Raw genomic sequence first — 17,652 nt, 5'->3', positions numbered from 1 at the left:
AACTTTCTGCAGAAAACACTCTGATTTTTTGTGTAGAATAAATGATTATTTGTAGTGTTTGTTGATTCAGTCTCTGGACCATTAGGGTGTTTATCATCCCCCAAATTGACATTGAGAAGGAACTTGCTGATTTTTCTTATATCTGTAATACACTCATAGCATCTGTTTGGGGGAGATTTGCTGTGTTTCCATTTTGTGTTAGTTTTATTGTGAGGAAACACCATATCACTTGCATCTATTCTGCTGGGGAGTTGTAATCCATAAGAAATTTCAGTTCTTTTTCTGTCCACATTAACATTTTGACTGTACAGACTTTGAGGTTCACCCTTGGATGCCTATTACAAATTTATACCCCCTGTTAGGAGCTAAATGAGCTGCTGATAGTCACAGGGTGCCTTTGAGCCCATAGCAGGATGTGTGTCAGGAGAATATTCAGTTTGTAGGTGGGTGTTTCTTGGAAAAGGAATGTGGGTGAGTTTCTAGATTTAGCCCTGAGGAAGTGAAGATGTGGAAAAGTCATAGTGGGGAGTCACTCTTTAAAGCCTTGCAGGTGTCCTGAAGATATCCACATTTCAGACATGAGAGTCCAAACATGTGAAAATAAGTGATTTATTGAGGCATTAAGGCCATGTAATGATGTCCAGCATAGAAATAAGCCAGGTATTACACACACATGCTCCTTGTGTCCTCTAGTGAGTCACATTTCTGCTCTGAGAAGAAGGGCCTCCCCTATTTTCATTCCACATGATTTAGAGAGAAGAAATCTGGCCCTCCCTTGCCTGCTTTAGACAAGTTTCAAATAATATTTGTCCTTTTCAGCACAGAGAACAACAGAATAGAGTCAGATTTTAATATTTAACTTACTTAACTATAATATTTAACTTTTGTAACCATGTGTGGTGTTCTCAGTGTAAACTGTCTGCTTCCAAAACCAGCTCTATTTACCCAGTCCTCAGGCTCTACAGCACATCCCACTTGTGCTGCTGAGAGTTGGACTCACAGGGGAGCAACTGCAAATGATTTATTGTAAGACACTGCAACAAGATGGAAAATCCTCTGTGGGTTTCTGTTGGTACAATTTTTGTTTCCCCAGAGTAACACCAACTTGCTCATGACTTGAAATTTATTGCTGCTTCTGCAGGGAGAAAATACAGCTCACAGCACATTGGTACAGGGATAAACAGCACTGATGGTGCTGGAGGGGACTCCCCAGATGGGGAATTCAGTGCAGTGGCATTGAAATGGAAATGTGCTGGTCTTTGGGGAGCTTGTTATCAGTGTAAGCAGTTTGCCTGAAACTGGTCCTTGGAGAACATGGGACTAGTTAGTACTTGAAAGGATAAAAGTGTTGTTTTCAAGCTGCAGCCTTAACAGAATCCAGGATTCTGGAAATTCTGCCGTAAAAAGGGGAAACAAACAGGTCTCTCCTCGTGGGAAGCTCCCTAATGAAAATAAATCCATTGTGTAAAAGCTGAAGAGTAAAGAAGTGTTTGATTTTAAATTGTTCCAAATACATTCATTGGAGAGTGAGGAGAGAACTGGTGGAGGGGTTGATTTTGGGGGGTCCAGGACTGACACCCCAGCCCCTGACAGGGAGGGGAGGCAGCACTTCAGCTCTGCCAGCTTTAATGGACACTGATTAAAAATTGTGATCATTAAATTTTCATGCTCTATTGATAAAAGTGCTGTGGAGAGAATCATCTCCAGGAAGGACAGAAATAGGTGAGTTATTTTTGAGAAAGCTGAAGTGGAGACACAAAGCATTAGTGCCCCTAAAGCTTAATGCAGATCATTACAGGACACAGTCTCTGTCCAGGGCACCTTCAGATGAAATGGCTGCAGTACAAACAATCTAAAACAATCAAAAATTATCTCTGAACATTTTACACATCTCTTCTTTTGGGCCTATTTAATTGCCTGCTCCTTCCTTTATTTGGAGTTTCCACTTTGAACCTTCCTTTCTGGCTGGGCTGATGTTATGTACATTATTTTTAATCAGATAAATAAAGATATATATGTGCATGCCTGTTAGTAACTCCTCAGCAGACAGAACGGTTTTATACTAAGAAATTTATAGTCCCTTCTGGGATAGCTTAAGAAGAAATAACTCACATATTTTCCTTATCATGCTTGGGTTCGTTGGTTTTTTTTTCTGAAATTCCCACATAGTTGTGGTTTTTGTCCTATTTTGACACTGAGAACTTCAATTCAAGTCTAATTGATGTGAACTGTTGCTAAAATAAGATTCTAATTTTAAGCCTGAGAAAATCCCACCAAGACATTACAATTCAGCATGTCCTGAGAACTCCAATGCTTACATATTCTTTTATTAGCAAGTAACCAGAAATACTGGAAATAAAGTGGATTATGTCCCACTTTGTCAACATACACTTCCTGTCTGAAAATTCCTCTTGACATTTCCAAAGATTTCAGATAGTAGGCTTATTTATTAAAAAAAAAAAATCCATTTACTTTTGAAGGACTTTGTGTTTCTGGAAGATTTTAACAACATACAGTTCTTTATCTCTGTGGTTTTTGGGAGGTCCAGAGCCGTGGCAGAGACTGGGAAGATGGCAGGGTGTTCTCTGGAACTGTGAAATGGTGAAGTACAGAACAGGTTTGGTGTGAGGCTGAGTGTTGACCTAGAGAATGTTGCATTAAACAGCTGAAGGATCACAGAATTAAAAATTCAGCAGTGCATTGTTCTTGTGGCAGCACGAGGGGCTCAAAGCTCTTGCAACTGCAGAAGTGGAAGAATTGCTGCTGAATCATACTTTAAAATACAATGGGAGTTTGATCATCAAAATCACTTTTACTGTAAAATAATTTGCCTTCTGACATTTCCACATCTACACAAAAGAATAAACCAGAAAATCATTTAGTCAAATGGAGTTGTTAGAATTTATTAGAACATCAAAATCAGTAAATATAGAATTGGGACTTTTCTCAGTCATTGGACACAAAAGTTGAACCCTTCTCTTTTGTTCCATGTGTTCCTGACTGCCCAGGTTTTGATGGAGCAGAGGAGAATGTTTGTGGAAGTTGAAAGAAGTTTATGTCCTGCTAAAGGATTTTTTCCTTATTTCTGAGGTGTAGCTGCTCAGGGTCCCTCAGCTTTGCCATCACCCCCTGGCACTTGGGATCTGCAGTTTGGGATCAGGTTCTTGGAGATGCCAGGGCAGCACCACAGCCTTGTTTGGGTGGGGACCAAGTTAATAATCACCATTTTTGTGATGTTCGGTGAGCATTTTCAGCTTTTCTGCACAGCCATTCCTGGGCTGTGGGTTGTGTGCTATCCAAGATGGGGTGTCCTGGAGGGAACTCAACATTCTGCATGTTGGCTGCTGGTGGAGACTTGGGGAATGAATTGTTCTGTGACTTGGAGCCTTTGGATGCTGGAAGGAGGGACCTTCTCAGCAAGACAAGGAGAGGAGATGATGGATTTTGTGTCTGCTAATTTCAGTTTTTGCTTATATTACTAGGAAAAAAAGTCCTGTTACTTGGACTTTTGTGCATTTTTGTGCTTCTGATTCTTCTAAAATGCTCAATATTTCATTGTCTCTGGATTCTGGTCTGAGGGATGTGCTCTAAATGGTCCAGGGGAAGGTGCCCATGGCAGGAGGTTGGAATGAGATCTCTAAGGTCCCTTCCAGCCCAAACCATTCCTGGTTTAAGGTGCATTTTTTGAGTAATAAATTGCTGTAAGTGTAAAGAGCATTAAAGACCTCTGTGATAAAACAGTCTTTGGTTATTTCCAAAGAGTTTGGGCACTTCCCTGGCTAGAAATGAACATGAAACAATGGCAAATTGTGAGCATCAGGGTAATAGAAATGTAGTTTGTCATATGCTTTATATGGATATTTAACAAGGGTAACTATTTGATTTGGCTGAAGATTACAATGAGAATCATGACTTTACCTGTCTAGTGAACTTTCAGACATACTCATATCAAATGAGACTTTAATCAGAAAAGAATTCATTTATCGTAATAAGGAAATAAACTGGAGATGAGTCATGGTAATTTTCATCTTGAAATTTGTCACAAATTCCTGGAAAAACATGAGGAGACCACTTGTGTCTGTTTCAGTTCTTCACGATAAGAGAGGGTTAAATATTTCCCTGTCTGATATGATTTTCTATTTTTAATCTGCAAGTTCTTTCAGACAGTGACTGTCTCTGGCTGTGCCCCACTCAGTCTGCAGAAGACTGAATGAAAATCCCAAATGTGAGCCCTTCTGACATGGCAGCACAACTGGACTGTTTTTAATGACAGAAGATCAATATTAGTGTGTGTTTGCAGGTTCCTTCTGCCCTGTTGGTTTTTAGGGTCATTTAGTAGGATTTGTGAGTTGGAATTATTCTTTCATATTCTTACAGGAGGAAGGAATCTCAAATAGCCTTAAAAGAAGAAAAGGATGTATTTGTCCCCTGAAATTAACCCTGAAAGAACATGTGGTCAGTTTAGTGACACTGTGTTTAGTTACATCTACATTTCTCTGAATTAAAAAAATGTTATTTCCATATTATGTGTGACCACTTTATCCCTTAAGTTATCAGTGACTCCTCATCCAGTCTTGTAGGAGAAAGTCAGATAAATCCTGTTTTTAAGTGCCAGAATTGGTGCACAAGAAGCACACTGTAATTTTGCTGAGCTTGTGTGTTCAGATCAGTGTTAACTTTGGCTTCATATCCACTATTCCGTGTAATCAGTGTTGTCCTTGAAGAATAAATAAAACATACCTGGGTTTCCTGGGGAGATAAGTGGGGTTTTCCTGTGCAGGGCCAGAAGTTGGATTTAGTGGTTTTTGTGAGTCCCTTCCAGCTCTAGCATATTCTGTGAGAAAATTATTGGTTCATGTGTGAAGAAAAAAAAAATCAGAATCAGTGTGGTTTTATTTTTGCTTTTAGAAACAACCAAGCCCCAGATTCCTGTATTGTGCTGCAAACACATGAAATATAAATTTGTTTGTTGCTTGTATGGGAAGAAAAGGGCATCTGGATGGCTTTGTTGGCTGGCTGTATGCACATGGAGTGCTTAGAGAGCTCCAGTAATTGGCCCCATTTGCTTGCAGAGGGAGCCAAGTACATTTAAGCCATCCTGGGGCAGGAAGCGGGAATTAATGCGCAGCGTTTCTCATCCTGTGGTTGAAATTTTGCTGTTGGGAAGCAAGCTTTTTTATTTTTCAGAAAAAACCCAAGTTTTGCTGCCTTTGAGAAAACTAAAATGCAATTTTTCCAGTGTTGTGTCAGCTCAGGGGTACTTTGGATATTTATTGGAGCATTTTGAGTCCTGTGCTGGGGGCGGCTGCAGGAGGAGCAGCCGAGGCTCCAGCGGGGGCGCAGGGGCTGGAGTGAAATGACATCTGGATTTGTCAGTGTGCATTTGGAACAGCATTCTCCTGTCTTTGCACTGCCTCTAAGCCAAGGGCACGCCACTGGGTGAGCAGAGCACAGAGTGAATCCCTGGATTTCTGTTTCAGAAACCCGACATGAGGCACTCCAGAGGCAGCATTGACCGCGAGGACGGAGCTCTGCAGGGCCCTGTAAGTGTGGGGGATCTTTTCCTCTCCCAGCTCTTCCTCCAGTTTCCTGCTAGAACGTTCTGTACACTGGCTTGGGGGTGGGAGATGATTTAAAGGTTTTGCTAAATGTTTCCACTGTTATTACATGGTGGTACAGCTTTCCAAGAGGCTCAGCTTCTGTGGGAACTGCAGCCACAGCAAAGTGGTTCATGCAGCAGTTTGGGGGATTTGGGGTTTGTTGGTTGTTTTTTGTTTTTATCCCTTGAAGCTGTTCTTGAAACAAATATTAAAATGATTCCACAAATATGTTACAATAATTTCCAAGTGCTCATGTGCTGTAGAATTGGGCCTTTTATTTAAAAATGGGGATTGTTTTCTGCAAGTTCTGTCAACAGGAAGCAGGATTAAAGTAACTTATGCAGTTGTTTAAATATCTGAAGGGTTTTCTTACAAGGAATGTAAATGTTGCTGTTGTATTACTCAGAAATCTGTTTGGGGTAAATGATCCACTATAAAACAATTGGAATAAACCCCACAGCCATTCCTTTATTCCCAGACAGCAGCTGCAGCTTGGGTGTTCTTTCTTAGTGGCTTAACTCCTGACTGTTTAATTTAATTAAAACCATTTTTTCAATTGTTGAATTGCCATTGGAATCTCTGGATCATACTGTTGGAAAAGGGGGATTAGGCTAGGCACTGCTCATGACACAAACCTGGTGCTTCATCCACTGTTTCTCCCAGGAAAGCAGTGGATATTTTAAATCCACCCTCCTGTTTCATTTGGGATGGGACTGTTAACTCCTGCTTTGCCTTCAGCATTTCTTCACTTTTTAGGAATTTAGGGATTTTTCCTGCATTTGCAGCCAAGACAGTCATGAATGAGTATATCAGTGACACACTGCAGCACAGTCTCTGGAGACATTCATGTCTGGAAGCTCCTAAGATTTTTTCCATGAATTTGGAGAAGATTCTTAGTTGCTGTTAGGCCTTGGCTGTTTTTGCATCTTTATGTAAGAGCAAGAAAAGTGTTGCTGCATTTTGTGCTGCTTGTGAAGATGCTTTGAGATGCCCAGGAGATTTTCAGGTCATGCCACAGCATACAGATCCCAAACTGTTTCCAGGGAAAGTCCTGCCTGCCCAGATGAGGTGGTCCAATATCCCACCTCATTTGAAAGAGTGTGAAGAAAACACTTCATGGTCATGGACAAAATGGGTTTTAAAAGAGACTCTAATTCATTGTAACTGCATTTCTGGTCACAGAATTTGATCTTGTAGTTCTCAGTAGATTCAGAACATAACTCTGACTTCATTTGCAGTGGGAAATGCTTAATGCTGCTGTGAGTCAATTTGAGTTTCTGACAGAGGATGAGAAACTGGGCAGTGATACAAATGAGAAGTTACCACCCACATTTTGGCAGTTCCTGTCTGATCACATTCTTTTGACCTGTACTTTCAATACACAATTTTGTGGAAGTAAAAATGCAAGAATTCTTCTAGTGGGATACCATTATTCTGCCTCTCTCTTGCTCTCTTCCTTTCCCCCTGGGGTTATGAGATTTGAAATATTTATGTTAACAGCACAAATTAAAGATAATGACATGATTGAATGTCTCTATTTCATGTCCCCAACCTCACAGAGCAACAGACCAGTGTCATTTCTGCATCTCCTGTTGTTGTTGATATTTTTAAAAAGCCCTTCTTGTGGTGCTGTCCAGCTGAAACTGCAGTCAAGCTTTGTCAGCACCAGTTCTCTCCCTGCAGTGGCAAACAGCATCTCTGTAGGGATGCCACTTGTCCTTTTTCCAAAGTCCGTACATTTCCTTTGTCCTCCTAACTTCTAGAAGATCCCTGCTCTGCCAGGCCCTTTTCTGCCCTGCTTGCTTGATGTCCAGCACTCTGAATTGTGCTCTTGAAAATCACCTGACATCCATGGACTCCAGTTCTTTCAAAAGCAGATTCCCAGGGAACCTCACTATTTCCTGGAAAGCACCCAACGTCCACTCTCTCCATAGCCAAGGTTTTGCTGGAATTTTTTCTCCTACCTCCAACAATTTGAAGCTCAACTCCTTTGTGGTTGCCATGACTGAGGCAGGCGCTGCTCAGCACTTGGCCCATGAGTCCCTCTCTGTTTACAAACAGCAATTCCAGCAATCACCTTTCCCAGTATTCCTTCATACCTGCACCCAGAAGTTACTTTCACAGGAATTTCCTGGACCTCTTTGTGTCCACTGTGTGATATTCTCAGTTGAATTTTGGGAAGTTAAAATCACCCCTGAGGGCCAGGGCTGTGGACACAGAGATATTCCTTAATTCTGTGCTGAGTCTTGGGCTGCTCACAGCGGTGGTGAGGTTGGTGTGAAGGATGGATGAATGCCATTACCAGGGAAAGTCTCTTCAGTCTGTTACTAAATTCTTCCAAGTGGATGAGCAAATGGGCCTTGACTAAGAGCTTTGCAACAAAACCAAAAGGCAAACCAGTTTAAAAGTGTGTTCCCATTACAGAAGCATTCAGCAGGAAGTTCTGCAGTTTCTCTGTTGTCATTTCTCCTTCACCACCATGACCTCTAAGTTGGATCTCTGGGCACAGACAGAAAATGCCTGTGACTGTCTCACCACCTTTGAGTAATAAGGATGAACTGCAATGTGGAGGCCAGGACTGTTGTGAGCAGTACAAAATACATGCAAATTCTTTTATTGCTCTGTAAGTAATAGACCTGTAGTGAGGGACTGATGATGGTGAATTGGGATGTATTTTCAGCTGGTAGGAAATGTGCTGAGAGCTGGCTGCTCTTGCTGTTTGAGATTGAGATAGTGCTGATGAGAGCTGCAAGCACTGCAATAACTACTTTATATGTTTATTTTATTTTATTTTATAGGCTGGTAACCAGCACATATATCAGCCTGTGGGAAAACCAGGTAAGCAGATGCTAACATTTTGAGTATTTGATTACAAGTCTTGTAGCAGCAGCAGTCAACAAAAGTTCATGGCAATATTTCCATACAGAGAGGATTCAGTTCCATACACATTGATGTTTGTGTGCTGTGTGTTCAGGTTCCCCATGCAGGCCCCAGACATGCAGTCAGCAAAGGCAAGGAAGTATTCAGATCAACAAGCAGGAAATGTCTAGAGCAAGCTGAGTCAGAGTGGGAATTCACCCAGGGTGGAGTTCAGACATGTAAAACAGCAGCAGACACCTAAAATTGGGTTTCTCAGTCTCAAAAGTGAATCACACAATTTGTTGCTGGGAAGAAATCCAGTTTCCCAGATTCACACAGCATGTGGTATCAGGGATGACACCATCACAGTGCTGGGGTAGCTGTGCCCAGAGCAGCAGCAGTTACCCCACAAAAGGAGTTTCAAATATTTAACTAAAACAATCCTGCTCTCCTAAAGTGCAGCTCCCACAAACAGTGAATTTCCTGCAGCACACCCAAAGGTCTCCCATCTGTGGCAGAGAAGAGCCCATGCAGCCTTTGCAGGGCAGAGCAGGAGGGTGCCAGGTGCCTCTGACACTTTTCTGCTCTAAAATCACAATTTTTTGTCGCAGATCACGCGGCTCCGCCAAAGAAGCCCCCGCGCCCCGGAGCCCCCGGGCACCTGGGCAGCCTGGCCAGCCTCAACAGCCCCGTGGACAGCTACAACGAGGGTGTGAAGGTAGGGGAACACCCAGAAAATGGAACATTCCCAGGGCCACTTTGTTCATTACCAGTGAAACAGCCCCAGCAAATCAAACACGGCAGCTCTGAGGTAGTTTGGTGTTCCTGAAGTAGAGAGCATGGAAAGCAAAGGGGACAGAATTCATGAGTAAATAATGTCATGGGGCAAACAGCTCCAGGGGAGTGGGGAGGGAACTCAGGGTCTCCCTGGCTGTGATTTAGTGTGCTCCTCACCTAGAACCTGCCCAGGTGAGCTTATTTCTAGTGTGGAATGATGAGGTGTCCCAAATGGACCCAGCTCCCTGTTGGGCAGGGTGGAGCATGCCCAGGGATCCCAGTTGCTCAGATGGTACCAAAGTCTTCTGTCTTTGGTCACAGGAGGTGAGACCTCTCCTGCAGTGCTCAAAAAGCTCTTGCTGCAGCACCAGAGCTCCTCAAATACTACCAGCTCTGGGGAGCAAGGGAAGAGGGGAAATGGGCTGTCTGACCTGGGAGGGAGATACTTCCTAATGTGTTCTTTCATTTCCCATAAATAGCAATAAAGCCAAAACTGAAACTTGACGGTGGTTTCATAGGAGAGGTGCTGCTTGCAGGGTGCAGTGTCCTGCCCCTGCTGCAATTGGTGTCCACAGAACAGCTCCTAAGGATGTCAGGCACTCCCAAAATCATCCCTTTGTGTGCTGTTTCCTGCCTGTGGGACTCTGCCACCTTTCTAATCTCCAGGAAACAGCCCTGCCAGGCCTGTAGTAAAGAACAGGAATCCATGGTGTGGTGGCCACAGCAGTTGGGATGAGTGACCCTTATTTTAGGTGATTTAAGGAAATACAGAAAAAGCCCAGTTCATCTGAACATGAAATTCAGAACTGCCATCAGAGCAGTGTGTTCAGCACAACTTGATCCCAGCCACTGCCAGCCTGCCTCACTCCTGCTCGTGTTCTGGGATTATTGGAATGTTTAAGAACCAGTGTAAATAGCCAGCAGTGGTGAATTTGAGCAGGATTATTTATCATAAACTGATGCCAGTGCTTTACAAGCTGCCAAGCCTCAGAAAATGTCAAAAAGCAGTAACAGATGTGTTCCTAAACTCAGCTTCTCTGAAATTTCCTTTCTAAATGCTGATGCTGGAACATGAAATAATGTTTTTGAAGTAAATCCTTCTGACAACAAACAAACCTGAGCAGTCAGAGACATCAGTAGTGACAAGTGAACGGGATTTGTGTACTAAATAGCTCTTTGAGTAGAAAAGAAGGGCTGATTTTTTTTCTTCTGTCAAAATTTTCTTGGAATTGGATTGTTTTATGCCCCTTGAAGAAAACAGCCCATTACTTTTTTGGCATAGCTTTGTTAATGGTTGCAGTCCTAAACTGAAGATGCTTCTGGGGTTCATTTCAGACTCCCTTTTCTGTACCCCCAGTTCAGACTCCCCTTTTTAGGGAGAGCACAGATGAAGAGGATTGGAATTTCCTGCCCTTGGGAGCCTTCAGGGCAGGCTCCAGAGAGTTCAGCCAGTTCCACAAAGAAACTCAAAATTCTGCAGAGTAGTGGTGTTGATATTGGGGATAAGCAAAGAGAAACCAAGGTCTGAGAAACACAATGTCCATAGTCTTGAAAAGTTTGGGTCTGGAGTTCTGAGGGTTGGGAATCATCTGGAATGGGTTCTGGGTAGTTCCTGGCCATGGCTGTGATGAGTTCTTGTGAACAAGTCCTGCACAGTTAAATCACCCATGTATTTTCCATCATGACTTACCTAAACCAGAAGTTCCAGAAATATGAATACAAAATTTGTATCCTAGACTGTTTGTGCAGAGGGACCAGCAGAGTTCCCAGGACAGGTTTCCCAGGCCCTTGCTCCACTCAGCACTCTGCCACACTGGCTTGCTCCTGTCAGCTTTGCATGATCTCCTGCCCGTGTGTTGAGTCAGGAGGAAGCATGGGGTGCATGGCAAACCCTTCCACTGCCCACAGGGGTGCACAGCAGCTCTTCTGTCACACAGGCCCCAGAGCTAACACGGGTGGCTGCCAGTTCTGGTGAGGATGTGTTTTCGTTGCAGGCTTTTTAACTGGTCTCTGATTGCTACACATGTTTTGGGTTTGTTTGGTTTTATTTTTATTTTTTTTTCCTGCTGAGTTTTATTAATATTGTTTTTCTTTTTTTCCCTTCTTTTGGTAAATTTCTTTAACTTCCCCCCACATTCTGCTCAACCATAGCCATGGAGGGTAAGCAGTGCGTGAGCGTGTGTGTCCGTGCCCTATTCCAAAATGTCTTTGCATGTGACTTTGCCAAAAGACTGTTTTAACTTCTTGATTGCTGAAACTGATTCGAATCACAGCCTTTCCCTGCTGATTGAAGCAATTACAGTGTTTTTTTTCCTAAGGTATTTTCTGATCAATGCACTAGATTGAATCTCTGTGGTAGCTGTTGGTATCCACTTCATGAAATGCTACAGAATGGAATCACCTTGTACTGAATCCTGCACTCCTTCCTTAGAGAAAGTCTCAGCAAAGCATTCCACAGTTTTCTCAGGGCAGTGGATCAGGGGCTTGCAGTGAAACTTTCTTGGAGCTGGGACCAGTCCTGAGAGCCAGCAGTGACCCACTGTAGGGAGCTGAAGCACCATGAGCCATCTCAGATCCAGGAGGAAATCAGGAATTTTTTAACTTTCTACTCACATTGAGTTGTTGCTTGGGCATCCCATTGTAGGGAATAGCTGCAGGAGACTGGGATGCGTGGTAGTTTTACAGTTCTGAGATACTGAGGACCTTACTAAGGATGTTTGCAAAGTTTGTTTCATTTCAGACCTGGGATTAATTTAGTCTGTCTTGGATTTAACTCCAGACATGTTGGAAGTTTGACCTGAGTAAAGACCATAGGATTTTTAACTTAGGAGTTTTTTTCTGATCTCTTGGAAATCAACTGCCTAAAAGATTCTATGTTTCCCACCTCTACTGGTGACACCATTTTTGTTAACCTGCTGTAGATTTTCACTAACAGAAGAATAATGTAATAGAATCATGGAATAGTTTGGCTTGGAAGGATGATCTCATTCCAGTTCTCTCTTTAATATATCAGTTCTCTCTTTAACATATCAGTATGTTAATGTGTGCTCTGACATTATTTTGGAGCACAAAAATCCCTTCTGGAATGAGGGACCTGATATCTGTTGCCCTCGCAGTGGAACTTGAACCACTGGGACATGTTAAGTACTCAGTACTCTCATGCCTCAAATTATTCCCTTCTCTGTTGAGTGTTCCACTGGAAGCTCTTCAGGGAAACCCTGGTGAAAGTTGCCCAGTGTCATTTCAGAGATCAGGTTCAGTCAGAAGAACTAAAAGACACCTCCTGCATCCCGGAGCCAGCTCAGGCAGCAGCGGGGCCGGGCGGGGCTGTGGGAGCCGGGGAAGCCGAGCCCTTCCCGGCCGGGAGGTGGCCGAGCCCCACCTGCTGGGGACGGGAGCTCCAGCAGCCGCTCTGTGCTTGCAGATCCAGCCGCAGGAGATCAGCCCTCCCCCCACGGCCAACCTGGACCGCTCCAATGACAAAGTCTACGAGAACGTCACGGGGCTGGTGAAGGCGGTGATAGAAATGTCCAGTAAGATCCAGCCGGCCCCACCCGAGGAGTACGTGCCCATGGTGAAGGTATGGGGGCAGTGCCTGAACTTGGGGTGTATTCCTACCCTGAATGAGCTCTTCAAGTGGTGTAGGGGAAATCTTCTGGAAAGCTGGAAGTAGAAAATCTGTTTGTGTTCATGTGGTCAGAGGCTGGAGCTTTGGATTCCATGCCCACTATTGTGACAGCACTGCTTCATGCCCAGCTTGCCTGTGCTTGTCCTGAGTAGTGTGCTGTCTTCTCCACATTTTCACTTTTTATGGGAAAAACTTGTTCTTAAGTCTTTGGCATCTTGTTTTGATGCTGATAGACACAATTGCAGGCGGGATTGTGAAGTGCCATAGGCACATTCCAACTCTTTCCTTATCCAGATGAGCAATTAAATGTATCCACTGCCTCCTTGCACTCCTAAAATTCTCTCATCCACTTCTTCCAAGTCTTTGATTTCTTTAATCTTTTTTTTTTTTCTTAGGAGGTTGGTCTGGCACTAAGAACTTTACTGGCAACAGTAGATGAGACCCTCCCAGTGCTCCCTGCAAGCACCCACAGAGAGGTACGTAGAGCTCTGCTTACCTGCTGCTCAGCCACTGCCTTCCCAGTGAGCCTCAGCTCACTGGGACAGGTTTTGGTGCTCCCTTCATGGCACAGGCCTTTTGGTTCCCTGAGCAATCTGAACTCCTGGGTTATAATTCTGCATAAAATTAATTTGATTTAAATTGCTGCATGAACTTAGGCTTGGTATTAGCGAGGATTCTTAAACTGGATATAGGTGTCACCTATAGGAAGTGACATAAACACCAGTGTTCCACAGCAGGGAATCGGCTGAGGGTTAATTCTTAGTGCAGATGTCACTTGTCATTTGCTTGCACACCAAATCATTGAAGAGGTAATTGGGCAGAGCTTGGTACAGCTGGAAGGTTGTCTGTAGTTCTGGATAAGGAGTGACTGAGAGCTTTCAATGAAGTTCATAATTAAAACAGTTTTCCTCCAAACCTTGAATGAGTGAGGTTCTGTAAGTGCCATCTCAGAGGTTCAGGCTGACTTAGCTGTGTGCTTAAGTAACCTGTATCTGCCTTCTTGTTTCATTTTTTAGAGCTGCTTCTATGCTTTAGAGCTGCTTCAGTAGTAAAGAGAGTAAAGCTAACAAGAACCTGAAAACCCATTACAAGCTGTTAATGCCAAGTTGTGGTTTAAAATCCAGTACTTGGGTCTTGGTGCTGTTTAGCAGTGGGTGGCTCAGCAGGTGCCAAATCCCATCTGCTGCTCCCCGTGGTATTGCAGAAACAGCCCAGCTGCAGTCAGGGATCAGCAGGGGCTGTGGCTCTGTGGAATTGCTGTGAGTGCAGGGTTTCAAACCCCCAGGGCTGATGGAGTTGTCTCGTTGCAGATTGAGATGGCACAGAAGCTGCTGAACTCGGACCTGGCCGAGCTCATCAACAAGATGAAGCTGGCCCAGCAGTACGTCATGACCAGCCTGCAGCAGGAGTACAAGAAGCAAATGCTGACGGCTGCTCACGCCCTGGCTGTGGATGCCAAAAACCTGCTGGATGTCATTGATCAAGCCAGACTGAAAATCAGCCAGTCCAGACCGCACTAAGCACTGAGGGAAGAGCATCGTCAGCCTCGGAATTCTGCTCGCGCCAGGATGTTCCTTCACCTTCCACCAGCAGTGAGGATTCACCCAGCGCAGTCCTGGCCGCCCCCTGGGGGTCTCTCATTGCAGCAGTTGAAGCAGTGGCTCTGCTGGAGCCGGGCTGGCTTCGGGCCGCGGTTAGCAGCAGCTGAGTTTGTACAGGAGCCCTCGGAGCCGGGGCACGGGGCAGTCACTCCATCATGGCATGGGACACGCTTCACACCGAGCTGCCACCATTGAGCTGCCCCCGGGCCGCGGCCTCGGAGCCAAAACTGTTGGAGCAGCAGATGGGAGAAAGATATTGTGAAGTGAAGAATTCGGGGAAACCTCAGGGCTGAGAATTCTTGCCCACAGTATATGAACTATCCAGACTGGAATTTTTTTTATTAGAACACTTACGTCGCAATATGCTAATCACGATTTACAGAGAAAGAATAAAAAGCTATATTTTCAAGACTTCAGTCATTTCAAGACAAACTAAAGCCCTCTTCATCTTCCTGCCTTTTACTTTGACGTGACTGTGTGAAGCATTTGTTTGGAACTAGCTGTAGGACACAACTGAACACTCGAGTTTTTCACCAGGATAACGTGCCAGTTCTTTTGTAGCAATGTTGTTTTCCTTGGAAGTGAAAATGCTGCTTTGTACCAGAGCAATTCAGAGCTGCATTTAGAGGAGACCTGTAACCATTCATGTCCCCCATTTTTATATAATTTATAACGACAGATTAAAGCCATGATGACTATTTTAAACCCACTGTAGTTAACTAACCCATCCTTTTGTCTATCTTGCCTGGGAGGAGTTACAGTAGAGCAGTGTAATTAGATTTTCCTTGGTTTTCCAGTTATGCCATCTGTTCTGTTAAAATAAAAACCACACTCCCTTTTTGCTGTTGAGGGATATAAATTATTCTCAGGAAGAATATAATGAACTGTACAGTTACTTTGACCTATTAAAAAGGTGTTACCAGTGAAACTCTGACTCTTTATTTCATGTGTGTGCACTGCAAAAGAATTCTTCCTGTGTCTTATTAAAAAAATTACCTGTCTTTTTAAAAAAATTAGTTGATAATACAAATACCTACCATTCTGTCATGAAGTTGTTATATAAATGTAAAAGGTGGGACAGTGCAGAGTCTATCAGTGTTTGTGGAACAGTCTCCCTCCACAACTTTGGTGTCTCTTATACACCTGGAATTCTGTAATGCCTCAAATGCTTTGGAATACCCACTTGGAACATGACTCTACCTTTGTTCAACTGCTCTGGAAAAGTCCTGTTCAGAAGTTATTTATGAAATTCATGCCTTTTAAGAGCTCCTTTCCATTGCAGTGTGACATCACCTCCCACACCAGGTAAATACATCCTGTACCTTCCACAACCTCAGCCCTTCACCTGAGCATTGCAGCCTTTCCCCACTGTGAAGAGCCCCTGGCCTTGCTGTGCCACAGCTGTCACCACACACCCCTGCTCACTGGGATTTCATCCCTCCCTCCATCCACAGGCCGTGGGTGCCTTTTAGAGCTTAAACTGCTCTTGTGAAACACCAAAAAACTGACAGGGGAAGCTGTAAAGCCCCAGCTGAGCATTTATGACAGCAGCTTCAGGAGCTGCAGGTAACCTGGCCACAAACATCCACCTGAGACAAGAGTACAAGGAGATGTTCTTTATTACAGGCTGGTACAAAACTAATTAGTCAAAAAGACCAAAGCCCATGTCATCATCAGATTCCTCTGATTCTTCCTTCTTTTCCTCTTCTTTCTTCTCCTCAGCTGGAAAAGAAACAGATTTATATTTCAATTTATCAGCTCATAGAAGTCACTTGTCACAAAAGGTGTCACATGCAATGATTAACATCAAGTAGTCCTAAAATTTAAGCCAGCAGCCCAAGAATGTTGTTTGTGCTATTAGCAAAGTGGTTTTGTTCAGAATTAATTTCCAGCAAACCCGAAAAATTTTGAGAAGATGCTGATGCTCTGATCCTGATGACACACAGGAAGAGCAGTTTTAATTCTGAGGGAACACTAATCATGTGCAATGCTCCCTTTCTCAAGGGGAGGGCGTGCTTTTCTCCAGAACACTCACGCACACCGCATGGCAGAAACCACACGTGAACAGCTCCTGTACCACTCACACCCTCTGCATGGCAAAACCCACATGCCAACAGCTCCTGTAACTAGTGCTTGCAAAGCTGCGGCTGCCCCATCCCTGCAAGTGTTGGACGGGGCTCTGAACAGCCCAGTGTAGAGGACGGTGTCCCTGCCCACGGCAGGAGTTTGCAAAGAGATGGCCATAAAGCTCTTCCTAACTGAAGCCATTCCATGGATCCCCGGATCCACGTTCCGAGCCTCGGTCGGACGCGGCCGCCACTTACCGGGGGCGGCTCCGCCGGCGGGCGCGGCACCACCCGCGGGAGCGGCGGCAGCCGGAGCCCCGCCACCGCCCGCTCCCACGTTACAGATCAGGCTCCCGATGTCAATGTTCGCCAGCGCCTGCAGGGAACGACAAGCGGCAGCGAAGCCTCGTTAATACGGGCGGGAGGAGCGCTGGGGAGCCCCACACGCCGCCCCCGCCCGGCCCGCGGCCCCTCTTGCCCACCTTGGCGAAGAGCCCCGGCCAGAAAGGCTCCACGTTCACTCCGGCTGCCTTGATGAGCGCGTTGATCTTGTCCTCCTGCAACGAGACAGCGGCGCTCAGAGCCCGCCCGGCCCGGCCCGGCGCGGCCCCTCAGGCGGCCATGCCGCGCGGCCGCCGCCATCTTGTGCGGCCGCACTCACCGTCACGGTGACCTCGTCGTCGTGCAGGATGAGGGCGGAGTAGATGCAGGCGAGCTCGGAGACGGAGGCCATGGCGGGGCGCGGTGCTGGTCGCCGGGTGGTTCGGCCTTAGCTTCGTACGAAGGACTCAGCACCTTGGGCCGCCGCGGAACGAAAGGGGCGGGCCTCCGCGGCGCGGATTTATAATGGCGATGCGCGTTGCGTCATCGGTGACGTCACCCCGTGACCCGCCGCGCATGGCAGGTGCGCGCGCTCCCTCCCTCCCTCAGCGCCCTCCCGGGGAATAATTCACCCTAAAACCGAGAATGGCGTCGGGTCCGGCCGCTCCGCCATCCCTGCCAGCCCCAGCCGTGCCCCGAGTGCCACATCCCCACGGCTTTTGTATCCCTCCACTACCCTGGGTGAAAACTCTGCTGAGGCCATTTTCCCAGGATCCAAACTAAACCTCCCTGGCACAGCT

At 45.3% G+C, this 17,652-nt stretch overlaps 2 protein-coding genes across 11 annotated transcripts in view; one reads left to right on the top strand and one right to left on the bottom strand.

The window, feature by feature from the left end:
* PTK2 (protein tyrosine kinase 2) overlaps nt 1-15,393 on the top strand; it is a 187,245-nt gene extending 171,852 nt beyond the window's left edge. For all 10 annotated transcript variants that reach the window (XM_063174736.1, XM_063174746.1, XM_063174712.1 and 7 more), the window contains 6 exons: nt 5,481-5,543; nt 8,399-8,438; nt 9,071-9,177; nt 12,661-12,816; nt 13,260-13,340; nt 14,175-15,393. In XM_063174736.1, coding sequence (XP_063030806.1) covers nt 5,481-5,543; nt 8,399-8,438; nt 9,071-9,177; nt 12,661-12,816; nt 13,260-13,340; nt 14,175-14,384 — 657 coding nt within the window. In that variant the 3' untranslated portion in view covers nt 14,385-15,393. The remainder of the gene's footprint in view (nt 1-5,480; nt 5,544-8,398; nt 8,439-9,070; nt 9,178-12,660; nt 12,817-13,259; nt 13,341-14,174) is intronic.
* Nucleotides 15,394-16,066: 673 nt separating this feature from the next.
* On the bottom strand, nt 16,067-17,374 carry RPLP1 (ribosomal protein lateral stalk subunit P1). The gene is made up of 4 exons (XM_063178545.1): nt 17,193-17,374; nt 17,014-17,088; nt 16,790-16,907; nt 16,067-16,187 (listed from the first exon to the last, which is right to left on the bottom strand). The coding sequence occupies exons 1-4, from the start codon at nt 17,262-17,264 to the stop codon at nt 16,108-16,110; spliced, it is 345 nt and encodes a 114-aa protein (XP_063034615.1). The 5' UTR covers nt 17,265-17,374; the 3' UTR covers nt 16,067-16,107.
* Nucleotides 17,375-17,652: the final 278 nt, after the last annotated feature.

Source organism: Melospiza melodia, chromosome 1, assembly GCF_035770615.1.
Source record: "Melospiza melodia melodia isolate bMelMel2 chromosome 1, bMelMel2.pri, whole genome shotgun sequence".
Classification (NCBI taxonomy): domain Eukaryota; kingdom Metazoa; phylum Chordata; class Aves; order Passeriformes; family Passerellidae; genus Melospiza; species Melospiza melodia.
The sequence above is the reverse complement of the archived record's forward strand: the minus strand, read 5'-3'. Positions and strand labels throughout refer to the sequence as shown.